Genomic DNA, 12,409 nt, shown 5'->3' on the forward strand with positions numbered 1-12,409 from the left:
TGCCTGAAATCCCCTTGATTTCAAAATTACAATAATTTGGAGGGAGGGGGTTTACATTCTCCATTTCAAAGAGAAGCTCCTGCCTTTCTCAGCAGACACCTGTCCTCCAAACTAAAACAGCAACTTTTTGTTCTTTGTCCATATATAAGCTGCACCTGATTATAAGCTGCATTTTGGGATTGGACCAAAATTTTAGTGAAAATGGTGCGGCTTATGATTGTGAAATTACTGTACATATACTGAAAAATAAAAATTTGCTTAATTCTGAACCTTGTTAACATTCTAAAGAACCAGAAGTCAAGGGAAAATGAAATATTTTTAAAAGCCCTTATTTTTAAGAGTGTTATTATGTCTAAATAGGTCCGTGTGGCTGATGTCTTAAGCAGCATGACTGGATTGAATATGTGGCTACCTATATGCCTTGGCACTCCAGCAGAGATTTGCATCTGCAGCTGATGATGGCACTGGACCCCCAGTAACTGTACGGAATAAAGTTTTTCTTGAAACAAAGACATCACCCATGTCTAAGGAAAACCCTCAGCCGACAGAGAAAATAAGTGAAAACCTGATATGAAACTGTTGTTATCACTTAAACTTTTTCTAAAAACCTCCACAAAACAATAAAGCCCCACTTAAGGTAACTGGCTCTTCTCTTTCCATTTCTGCAGTACTTCATTTTGTATTTAAAGTTAATTAATTGACTTCTGTGGCAGTGTACTCACCTCCCTCCCCTCCACTTCCCCCCCATCCTGACCTTTATTTCCTGTAACCCTGATCAATTGATAACCATTATCAGCAGTCATAACAGATGTGTCTGGACCAGCACCAGGCTCAAAGTCCATTCGGGGCAGACAGATAACAACATGAAAGACAAGGGCTAATTTTAACAGTTCATCCACCTAATCATAGTGATAGTTAAGATTAGACTCAAGTCTACTTTGGAAGAAACTAATATTTGAAGTGAGCATGCATATACGTCTTTAAGTGTCTCATCCTGCTCTTTAAGTAGTGGACAGCCCACAGGGTCTTGAGCTCTCCTGCACAGCAGTGGGCTATACAACAGGATCTCTTGACTAAGGACACTTCTTAACTTCCTAAGGTTATTTCTCAAGGATGAGAGAGTATTCATCTCGTCAGACACTTGATAAGTAAATTAGAATACATTGAAAATTTTAAATCTCAGTTAGGTGATACAAAGAACTGATCGTGCACATGTAATTCTTTAGATATAAAATGTTGACCAAGGACTAAGTCTGGATCCAGAAGCAGCTAGATTTGCAGGGGCTCTGAGAAGAATTTTAGAATGCAAGGGGATCCTTTTCAAAGTAACATGACCCAATTAAAAGATCTCTCTCACAGTTCTGACTCTATTCTCTATGAAGTAATCCAGTGCTCCTTGCTACCTACTCGTTAAACCCCTGTCACATTTACTATCAAACTTTGCTAGATTTCTGTTTTCTGCCAATAAATATATGGCTACTTCTTTCTTATGAGTGAAGGGTATTACTCTGTCCATGACAACTTCATATAATTTTGCTAATAGAAAATGCTTGGTTACAAAAAAATCCCACTACTCACAATATTACAAAAAGACTCCATATCTCTACAGAACAAGAGGGAAGTGGAATGGTTTTAAAACCCAAATGTTATATTACATTACAGGTACATTTATCCTACTCTTGGCAAGCACTAGCTTTATACATCCTCTGTGATGTGTGGCCATACTCACTTACTCATCTGCAAGTGTAACCTATGTTACATTATTAGGAAAAGATTACAGCCTAAATCCATAGCATCAGCTGGGACCTGGGAGGTAATGAATATTTATAACAGTCTTCACTCATTTGCATCAGCCAGTGGGATCGTCTCTACTAGTCCTTCACAGTACTCATGTGAATCTTCCATCTCCCTGTCTCCAAAACCTGCATGGCATGCACTTGTACTGCTCTTAGCCCTCTGTTCTTCCACATGCCACATACCACACTGTCTGCACATAGCCATCTATTGCCATAGTCTAGTCTACTAGTCTACTAGTCATTGCACTACTGGGTGGGCTATGCATGGGTAGCTGGCTGCCCTAGGATGGTCTAGGACTTGTAGCAAGTGAATGAGGGGACCTTTCCAAGACCTAATTGTACTTTGTACTGAGACAAAGCATTTCTTACATGGGCCTCTCAAAGTACCTCTTCTGAAGTGGCTAAGTAAACTGGCAGTCAGCTACAAGAGAGATGGGAACAATCTTCTGAGACAAAAGGAAGAGCAAGGGAGATTTTTATAGTAAAAAGGGAGCAAAGAGGCTCCTGGAACTGCAGAGTTTCCCAAGAAGTGGGAACTGTTGCTATTTAAACAATTTTCTTCTTGGAGTTATGTTCTACTTTATAAATGCATATTTAAAATCTGATTAGCACATATAAATGTAACAGAGCCTGAAAACCAGGCATTTTTCAACTGTGGACTTAGTGATACTGCTGGAGAAACCGTGTTTGATATTCTGGATGGCAAGGGGCAGGATAAGTAGTCATTGCTGCTACATGCAGACATTATTGAAATTAGGACTCTTTTTCCATCTCCTACATATTCCCTTTAGTTTTGTACTGCCCGTTTGCTGTGCCATATTGCATGTCCTAAAATGCATTTGGAGCTGATCTTGCATCCCACAACATCCTTCTGTCCAAATTGTAATGGATTTGATGGGTAAACTGTTATGTGGATTAGAAGTGTTGAATGGTTACATCCACAATCAGTGGCTCAGAATCCCGGTGGACATCAGTGTCTGCAGGGGTCCACTGGTGCGACCAGTGTTATTTAATATCTTCAGTAATGACTTACAGGGGTCAAGTGCACCCTCAGTGAATTTGCAGGTGATCCCAAGCTGAGTGGTGGTGTTGGCACTCCTGAAGGGTGACATGCCATCCAGAGTGTCCTGAACAGGCTCCAGAGGCGGCCCATGGAATTCTCATGAGGTTTAACAAGACCAAGTTCAAGGTGCTGCACCTGGGTCAGAGCAGCCCTGGTACCAGCACAGGCTGGGAATGGACAGATCAGAGCAGCCCTGCCCAGAAGGACTTGGGGGTGCTGTGGGTGAGAGGCTGGACGTGACCCAGTCATGGCACTCCCAGCCCAGAGAGCCAAACGTGTGCTGGGCTGCACCCAGAGCAGTGTGGGCAGCAGGGCAGGGAGGGGATTCTGCCCCTCTGCTCTGCTTTGCTGAGACCTCATCTGCCATGCTGCATCCAGCTCTGGATTTGTTTCTGAAGTAATTTCTGTTGTTCTATAAGAAGATGTCTGTGCAGCAAAGGAGGAAGGTACTGGAAATTCTTTTAACTTCAGCACAATAGAGTATAACCCCTATATTTGTTTTTAGTGCTTAATACAGTACATACAGTGCTTAGTACAAATACCAGAGATTAATGTGGCCTTGTGCTAACTCCCTACATCTGTGACTAATAAACAGTTAATGCTTTCTTGTTTACTTCAATCAGTGATTTAATGTGTACTAATATCTCAGTTTTGAGAGCAAGGATTGTGTGTCAGAACAAAGAATGATAAGAGAAGTACATTATGACCTGATAACATATTTGAGATACTCCCAAGGAGAAAATATTTGTTAGAAGATCTGGAATCATATCCAAACAAGTGGAAATAATTAGCATATATGCATGTGTTCAGGAAACATGAAAATATGATCGTTTCAGGAATATAAACTGGTCTCTTAGGTTACTGGGCATGCATGCTTCGAAGAGAATCACCCATTCCTTCAGCACTGCTAGTGAAAGAATGTCTGCTTCCTAATCTAGCAAATTTGATGGAGAGTTTATTTCCCAATTTTCAGGGACAGGGTCCCGAGCACAGGCAGGACATAGACCTGTTGGAATTAATCCAAAGTAGGGCAACCAAATAGATCAGTGGGATGGAGTACCTCTCCTGTGAGGAAAGGCTGAGAGAATTGGAGTTATTCAGTCTGGAAAGGAGAAGGCTTTGGGGAGACCTTATTGTTGCCTTCCAGTACCTCAAGGGAATTTACAGGAAAGAGCCTGTAGTGACAAGTCAAGAGTCAGTGGCTGTAGACTGAAAGAGAGTAGGTTTAGATTAGGTATTAGGAAGAAATTCTTCACTGTGAGGGTGGTGAGGCACAGGAGTAGGGAAGTTGTGGAAGTTCCATCTCTGGGAGTGTTCAAGACCAGTTTGGGTGGGGCATCCTGCTCTACTGGAGTGTGACCCTGTACATGGCAGGGCTGGTTGGAACTAGGTGGTCTTCAAGGTCCCTTCGAACCCAAATAATTCTATGATTCTATGACTGTGTTATAGGGAAATCTCTTCTTTCCAAATAAGGAAATCTGGAATAATTACACAAACCAAAAGTGTGCAAAGTATGAATTACTACCTTCAAAAACAAAGCAACCTGATCTCTAATCTGTTTGAAAATGCAATGATGCCAGCTAAAAGAACAATATTGTAAATCACTGAAAGTACGATTCAGATCTGAGTTTACATGGCATTTCTGACATTCAGCTTTTCCATCACTTGTAGTGTCTCACTGGTAGATTAACGAACCAGATAACATGCTATACAATTTTACTTTGTTTTAAGATACTATTCCCTCTTTCCCGAACAGATAATGATTTGTTAGAACCAAACTAAGGTGCCTTACAAAGTTGCTCCTTGCTGTGCAGCCTTGCAACCCTTGTACTGCATGTAGTATGTACAGCTGAGCTGATATTGAGGCACCTTGTATTCTCATGGGATTGTCATCTGGAAGAGTACTTACCAGTGTCCATGGAGCAGATTCTGTGGATGCCTCTCTGTATCTCAGCTCATATGGTGTGTTAGCAGGTGTGGGCAGGTCCCACTTTATTACCAATTGGTTTGTGATCTGATAAGCATTTATGTTAGATGGTGACAAGCACTTTCCTAAAATGGGGAAGATACAGCTGTTGAAAATGCAAGAGAAGCAGGAAAGCTTTGGTAATTATATCTGTTGAGTGTGGTCTATAACAATTGAAAGGCTTGACACAGAATACGGAACACTGTGACACTTCAAAAAACCCTGGAAATGAGTAATTACTACATTTTTATGGTATCAACAAAACACCATTGCTCCTCTTGCCTTTCTTTTGTGAATGCGTCTACTAATTTCAGGAACAATCTTTTTCTGAGTGAGGCTGAAGGGCAAAATCAAAATGTCAAGTGTACCTGTAATCATTAATTGTATTAAAAATATTTAGAATATCTTTGTATTGCAATAATAAGTGCAATAATGCTTTCATAACCCACTCCAATAAATACAATGTGGTCAAAAGTCTTCAGTAAATGTTATATTGATAATTTGGGTTGTGCTGGTAGTAACCCCCAGCAGTGAGAAACATTGATTTTTTCTTGGACCATGATTAGTCTGAGAAGGTGAAGTTTTGCAGAGCTATCCACATTAGTTCAATGACTAGATAGGTAGGGAACCTTTAAACAAAAGGGTATAATAAATAGGGCTGCTTTTTTAGTCTTTCTTGTAGCGCTGTGTAATGCGTAAGTGGCCTTAGAAAAGAGCTGAATTTTGAAAAGTTGTCTCAAAATTCTAATGCCCTATATCAAGGATTCCTTAAATACACAGTGCTGAGTCAATCTGCTCTTTGTAAACCAATATAAAGAAATTCAGAAAACCAACAAAGAGAGAATAGAAATCCAGTTAAGTATTTAAAGTAAAATCCTCCTCCCATAAAAGATGATAGATTTCTATTATTAACTCAATTCGAGGAAGTCAAAATGCATCTTAGTTCTCTGAATCAGTAAAAACAACAGGAGTATTTTGGAAGCTGAAATTTGGAAATTTGAAATTAGTCTTTACAGCTTTAGCTTTAGCTAGGCACTGCAGTAACACAACTTGTGAAGATGCTGTACCTGCTTTGCTTGGTAAAACTGAGATATTCTTTCCTTTTGCACAGGTGTGATGGGCAAAATTCACTGCTATCCAAATGGATGCAAATCTCTCAATGTAGAGATTCTTTCGTTCTATTGTGATGGATGGTGATGATGTGTTTCGTTGAAAAAGTTTTCGTATTTTGTTCCTTCGGAGAAAAGAAAGCAGAATGAAACACATTTTGTTGGATTATAGTTATTCTTTCCTCCCCTGCCCAAGAAAGCAAAATTATAACAACTGATAACTTTCCAGATATTTCTACACATAATTCCACTTCGGGAAATCTTGAAGGTTCATCTTGAGCAGCCTGAAACAGCAAGATGAATTCCAGCACCCCAGTAAGCCTAGCAAATCCTTGTGTTCTGTGGTGAACTGTTGAATTCCTTAAATTTTTAAGGCATAGCATGATGCAACAGTATCCATATGTTTTGTACTTACAGTGGGATATATAGAGTATTTTGAAGGTATAAAATTAGGTTAGACATTACTTCATGAAGCCTTTCCTCGTATTGCAGAGGTACCCAAATTCCTCTTGAACAGCAAACTTTCGCAGTTACATGAATCTAAATTACCATAAAGTTATGAAAAACCTCTTATGAGTTATATGTGTATTTTCTGACTTCTGTCCCTGCAAATCATCAGAGTTTGACAGAGATATTTAAATGCCACCTGAGTCCTCAGTGCTGTAGATTTCTCCTGGTATGCGTAACATACACAGCACAGGAAGTCCAACATTTTTAATGCCTTACGTACAACTTTGCTGCCTATTTTTTTCCCTGTCTCATCTAGTCTCTGACACACACAGGATAGGTTTTTCCAAGGTTAGAATTGTGCAAGTTTAGTGTTCTTAAAGATTAGCATACTAATTGCATTTCAAGTATTAAATTACACACATCACAATTCAATATTTAGTACCTGAGAAAAACCACTTGAAGGTTTTCCTGTCTTCTGCTTCAGGGTAGTTGTGAATCAGCCATTAAAATTTCAAAGCATGATTTTGAATTCTCGGTTGGAACTTTTCTGTGGGAGTATTTATCTTTAATCTTTTTCTTCCTGACATCTAAATCATAATGAGCAAGGACAAGGAACTATTAAAACGTCAAACTGATGTTACATGCAGGAAGGGGTGATACCCTCTTCTAGGCAAGTTAAAAGCCCTTTCATATGTGGGATTATTTTCTTTCATTTTAACTCAATAGATGAGGAGATAGGAAGTTTGTCTTCAGCCTCACTGGCTGGAAGTTTAGGAGATTAAGGTTAAAGTCTTGAAAACTTGGAAACATCAACACCTCTTCCAGGGAATTGTCTCCCTCTGCCCCCACTGACATCCCCTTTCATTCTTTTTTCTGCTTTGTCTGTTCATGACATCAGCTCTGCAGCCTGGGAACAGTACAGTCTGTTTTTGGCTTAGGACTTTAAGAGCAACTAGCTTAAAAATGTTTCTACTGATAGCATCTCTTCAGAAACAGAGCTGTTTCGTAGATGATTCTGCCAAAAGAATTGGGATTCCTTGAAGTCCCAAGAGTCAAGACAGCAAATGCAGCGGAATTTGGTGCTTATTGCCTGCTGCTACGACCAGTGAAAAAATATTGACAGTGGTGGGGTGACAGCCTTGAGGTGGCTGCCTTGCTCCTCTGCAATATAAAAATGACCACACTGGGGAATTTCCCAGTGTTGTGACATTTTCTTAGCTTTAGGAGATAATCCTAACCACAACTCATTTTGAATGACAAGGGGTGGCTATGTGGCAAAGTAATCAGCAATGAATATCAGAATTTACCAACGGTATGCAGTGTTTTATTCTATGCACCACATGATACGGTCTCATGGCAAAGATCATATCTTCTGATGGCAAAGATCATGTCTTCTGATCTCACGTCTCTGTTTCTGAACCTGCCCCTAATCTCATGGGAGACTCCAAATAGCTAGATATAAAATGGGGAAATTCAATTTTGTAATGCAGTAGCAACTGAAGACATCATATTTGACGTAATCCATTCAAAATCAATCATATAAGTTCATTCCGTCTATTAAATCGCTACTTGATAATTCAGAATTACCAGAAAGTATGCCACATCTGACATCTCCTTGGGTACATGGTATAGCAAAATACATAATACATAAAACAAAAACTTTGTGTGTGTTTATGTTTGCGCGTTTTGTTACAATTTTTTTTTTCTTTGAATGCATCTATGTTGAATAGTCAATAAAATTCAATAGCTGTAAATCAAAGTAATTGAATAAGCTGATCTTTGGCAATACTGCCGTAAAGAGTGTGGTGGAGGCATGGTAAGATGTATAATGACTTTGTATTGGGTTTGCATGTCAAGGTCTTGGGAGCAGGGGACAGACTGCTACAGAGTGGTTTTTGTGAGAAGCTGCAATAAACTTTCCCCAAAAGTCAGCTCTAGCTGACTTCAGGACAGACCCACTGTGGCCAAGGCTGAGTCCATCATCCATGGTGGTAGTGCCTTTGGGATAATGTATTTAAAAGAGGGGAGAAACTGCTGCACAGCAGCAGCTGGCAGAGAGGAATGAGAATGTGGAGCAGCAGAGAGCAGCCCACACTGCAGCAGGTTTGCAGGGTCTGTGAATCCCTGTGAACCCCTGCTCCGCAGCAGGCTGCTCTCAAAGGACAGGCACCCCATGGAACAGACCTACACTGGAGAAGTTCATGAAGAAATGCAGCCCCGTGGGAAGAATTCATGTTGGGGGAGTTCATGATGGACTGTTTCCTGTGGGAGGATTCCCATGCTGGACTGGAGGAAGAGTCAGAAGAGAAAAGTGACAGACACAACATGGGATGGACTGACCACAATCCCTTTTCCTGTCCCCACACAATGCTGAGGTGGAGGAGGGAAAGAATTCAGGAGAAAAGTTAAGCCCAGTAAGAAGAAAAACATGGGGTGGGAGGTGGGGGGTGGTGCAGAGAAAGGGAAGATGTTTCCAGTTTTTAGCTGTATTTCTCATTACTCTACTCTGATTTGAATATTAATAAATTAAAATAATTATTCCAGGTTAGGTCTGTTTTGCCCATGACAGTAATTGCTGAGAGATCTCTTCCTGTCCTTATCTCTACCCATGACCCTTTGTCATATTTTCTCTGCCCTGCTGAGGGCAGGAGAAGGGGAGGGATAGGACAGGTTTTGTGATATCTAGCCAAAAGCAACCTACCACTCTCTCACCAAGCTCTTACAAATCAATAGGTATTGATGAGAACTGACGAAAGGTATTGACCAGCATTGTGTAACAGCCTATAACATGATGAAATAAACTGGAGCAAAACTCTGGCAGATGGGAATCGGGTCTAACAGCAATAAGAGCTTTTTGTATTCTGAGATTGTTTATCAGACTTACCATTTTAAGTATACAGTGTAATTAACTGTATTTGCAGCACTAGGTAGTGGTAGCCAGGTACAGGTTAGATCCTCACTTAATTCTTTGTAACACACCAATTCATTGTCCCAATCTGGAAGATGAAAACATGTGTTCTGGAAAAGACCTATCACAGGCAACCATTAACTCACTCAAAGGGACTATGGATAGTGACACCAAATACAAACCAGCTAGAAGCGGTCGACTAGACCCCAGAATTCAAAACTTCAAAACCATCAATATCTAGCTGAAGTTCAGAACTACACACTATTGCTTGATAAAAATAATATTACTTTTATATTGCCAGCTTTATAAAGAACTTATTATAAAACAGGGGGAGCATAAGTTTTTGTATCCAATTACTTGTTATTAATTTTTTTAAGATAAATATGAGGCTTTTTCTTTTTGCAACTGAACATACCCTTTTTTCAGTTGATGTGAAAGTAAACACTGATGACATTGTTAAAGGAACTTGTTCTTTATCTTTAGCAGTTAAGTTTATGTCAGCATTACAAAAATCTCTTATCAGAAATTCTTATGATAAAATATGACTGTTGTTCTTTTGCTTTGTTTTTTACTGTCTGAAACACTAGTTCAGAAGAATCAGTCATGGTATCTCAAAGTACCACCAAAAGGACTTTCTAAAAGGACTCAGATTTTTTTTTGTTGCTGCTCAGAAATGTGGGCAAGGATCTCAACAGGCATAGGGATGCTTAAGATTAATTTTTCCTGATGAGTAGAGTCACACATCCTCCATATCTGTTAGGTTTATCAAGTTGCCAGTAGGCTTATCAACCTCGAATAAGAAAGGTTTTGTTATATGATAAGTAAATATGAATATGTTTGGAGCTGGCGTTGTAGCATAGTTATGGTATCTCATAACCCAGGTTATGAGTTACAAGATCAGTTCTCTTTTCCTCATTTCTTCTTCTGAGTTACAAAGAATTCTTGGCATTCCTTTCATCATAGAAATGGCAAATGCATCCTCAAGTTAAAAGGTCTTCTGGGGAAAAAGGTGACTTTAATACCCTCACCTTATGACACTTCTTTTCTCATACTAAATGAAGAGTGCTTTACTAGTGAAGTTATGATGCATCAGTTCAGATGTGTACAGGTTCCTTTCAGGAAGATGTTACAGAATTCTTTGCTTTTCTAGTCTGTCAACCAAACCACATCTTGGCCTCCTCACCCATGAACATGGTGTCTGTCAACAGCAGGGAAAACAGCAATAGATATTGCATTCTTCTACTCTGAGTTAAACCTTACACTTATTTAGTGTTCATTGTTGTTTTGAAGAAACACCTGAAAACAAAACCTTTTTGGAACTGCTGTAATACTTCATGTCAATAAATTGGTAATACACTGCTCCTCAAATTATTTGAACTAAGAGTTCCATTAACTCAGATCCACATGCTGTACACCATGTTGCAGACCTATCTCTGCTTACAAAGGAGCAGGGGTTATGATGTTCCTCATGTTTAAAGTTTTACAAAATCCCTGTCTTTCTCTACAAGACTGTGGTATTAGAGCAGACAAAGAAAAAATAGTAGATTTCATGTGTGGAAATAGTGTATTAGCTCAACTAACACCCCAATGCATCCTCTCACTCCCAATATACTTAAGTTCTGCATTACTTTCTCCAGATGAATATTTGTTTACTTATTTTCACTTGCCTTGTTTGTGGATATTAGTATCCACATGCACATTCATTTTTATCTTAGTGCTTTCTTTGTTTTACTGTACTGCTCCACCTTAATATGTATACTATTAATTCTTCCCAGACCTAGCATAGTACTAGAGCTACATCACACCTGTGTTCCAAGAGCTATGCAAAGAAAGAAAAAAAATTCTTTGTTCTAAAGAAAACACAGTTCAGTTTCTCCACTAAAAAAAACCCCAAACCAACCAACAAACCAAACCCCACACCACCCACATTTAATTGTTTTTTACTCTAGAACTTTCTGTTCTTCTTCCTGAGCATCTGGTTTTCTCACTAATGATTTAGTGGAGCTTGGTCTGGCAGGTTGACTGCGAGGACTAGACAATTATCCATGGCTAATTTCAAAAGAACATCCTGCAGATGTCATTCCCAATGTCACTGTGTACTCAAGAACCTGTCATCTCTGCTGAGCCTGTTAGCAATCAGGATGTTCCTGCCTACAATAAATCCTGCACAAAGTACATCAGATGACCACCCACTGCTCTGTACTACTCTCTGTCAACATGTGTTGCACTGCTCCTTCTCGCCACCATCAGTAATTTTCCGGTTGAACGGGAAGCAGAGATGCCCGTCGCACGCAAACACCGGCGGGTCTTTGGGAGTGGCGGCGATTTGGGATGGCCGGGCGAGCTCCGCCCGCGGCTATCCCGGCCCTGCCGGGACACACCAGGCACAGCTGCCCCGCTGCCCGGCCCAGTTCGCCCTCCGGGAAGGGCGGCCGTGCTTTTGGGACGATGTTTGCCGGCGGTGCCCGGCTCAGCAGCGCTAAGCACCGCGTTCCACCCACCTGGGAGCTGCCGGCAGAACGCAGAGTCCCGGTCCGTGCCGCGGCAGGAATCTGGGGAGCGCAAAAAGTAACGGGAAAATTAAACACATACAACAAAGGGAGAAAGAAAGCAATTGTTGGTCAAGGCAAAGAACATGAAAAAAATAGGAAAAATGTTAAAATGTTGCTGGTGGCTGCTTCTCTTGCTCACAGGATTTAATTCTGTCATGATTTTGTTCCTGTGGCCTCATCCTTGAGTAGCATTAAGGATTTTTACTGTTCATAAGCAGCAGTAAGCTGTGCAGTATATGAAAACTCACCTCTAACAAGTAAAAAGATAGCTGCCAGCAGAGAGTTCTTCATCTTCTCTGTAAAGAAGCATAGTGATTACCATCAACATTACGCTGTCTTCAGTCTATTTTACACACTTCCTCTTCAAACTTCCTATTCATTCTAGCACCTAAACTGCTACTGGCTGAACTCAAGTAATAAGTTTATTAACGACAATGGAAAGAACACTTGAGTTCTGTGTTATTAATTACACTGACAAAATTCTAAGAACCTTTCTGGAAAACAGAAACTCTCCACCCTGGCTTTTGTAAGCACTCACAGTGAGATTCTTGAGTCTGCAGTATCA

At 40.2% G+C, this 12,409-nt stretch overlaps 1 protein-coding gene across 1 annotated transcript in view; it reads right to left on the minus strand.

Annotated features, from left to right (window-relative positions):
• The window catches only part of LOC117011008 (interleukin-31 receptor subunit alpha-like), a 34,465-nt gene extending 22,330 nt beyond the window's left edge, over positions 1-12,135 (minus strand). The window contains exons 1-5 of the mRNA XM_033086213.1: positions 12,093-12,135; positions 11,794-11,844; positions 9,269-9,380; positions 5,893-6,059; positions 4,769-4,911 (exon numbers count right to left, since the gene is read on the minus strand). Coding sequence (XP_032942104.1) covers positions 4,769-4,911; positions 5,893-6,059; positions 9,269-9,380; positions 11,794-11,844; positions 12,093-12,135 — 516 coding nt within the window. The remainder of the gene's footprint in view (positions 1-4,768; positions 4,912-5,892; positions 6,060-9,268; positions 9,381-11,793; positions 11,845-12,092) is intronic.
• Between the last annotated feature and the right edge of the window lie 274 nt (positions 12,136-12,409).

Source organism: Catharus ustulatus, chromosome Z, assembly GCF_009819885.2.
Source record: "Catharus ustulatus isolate bCatUst1 chromosome Z, bCatUst1.pri.v2, whole genome shotgun sequence".
Lineage (NCBI taxonomy): Eukaryota > Metazoa > Chordata > Aves > Passeriformes > Turdidae > Catharus > Catharus ustulatus.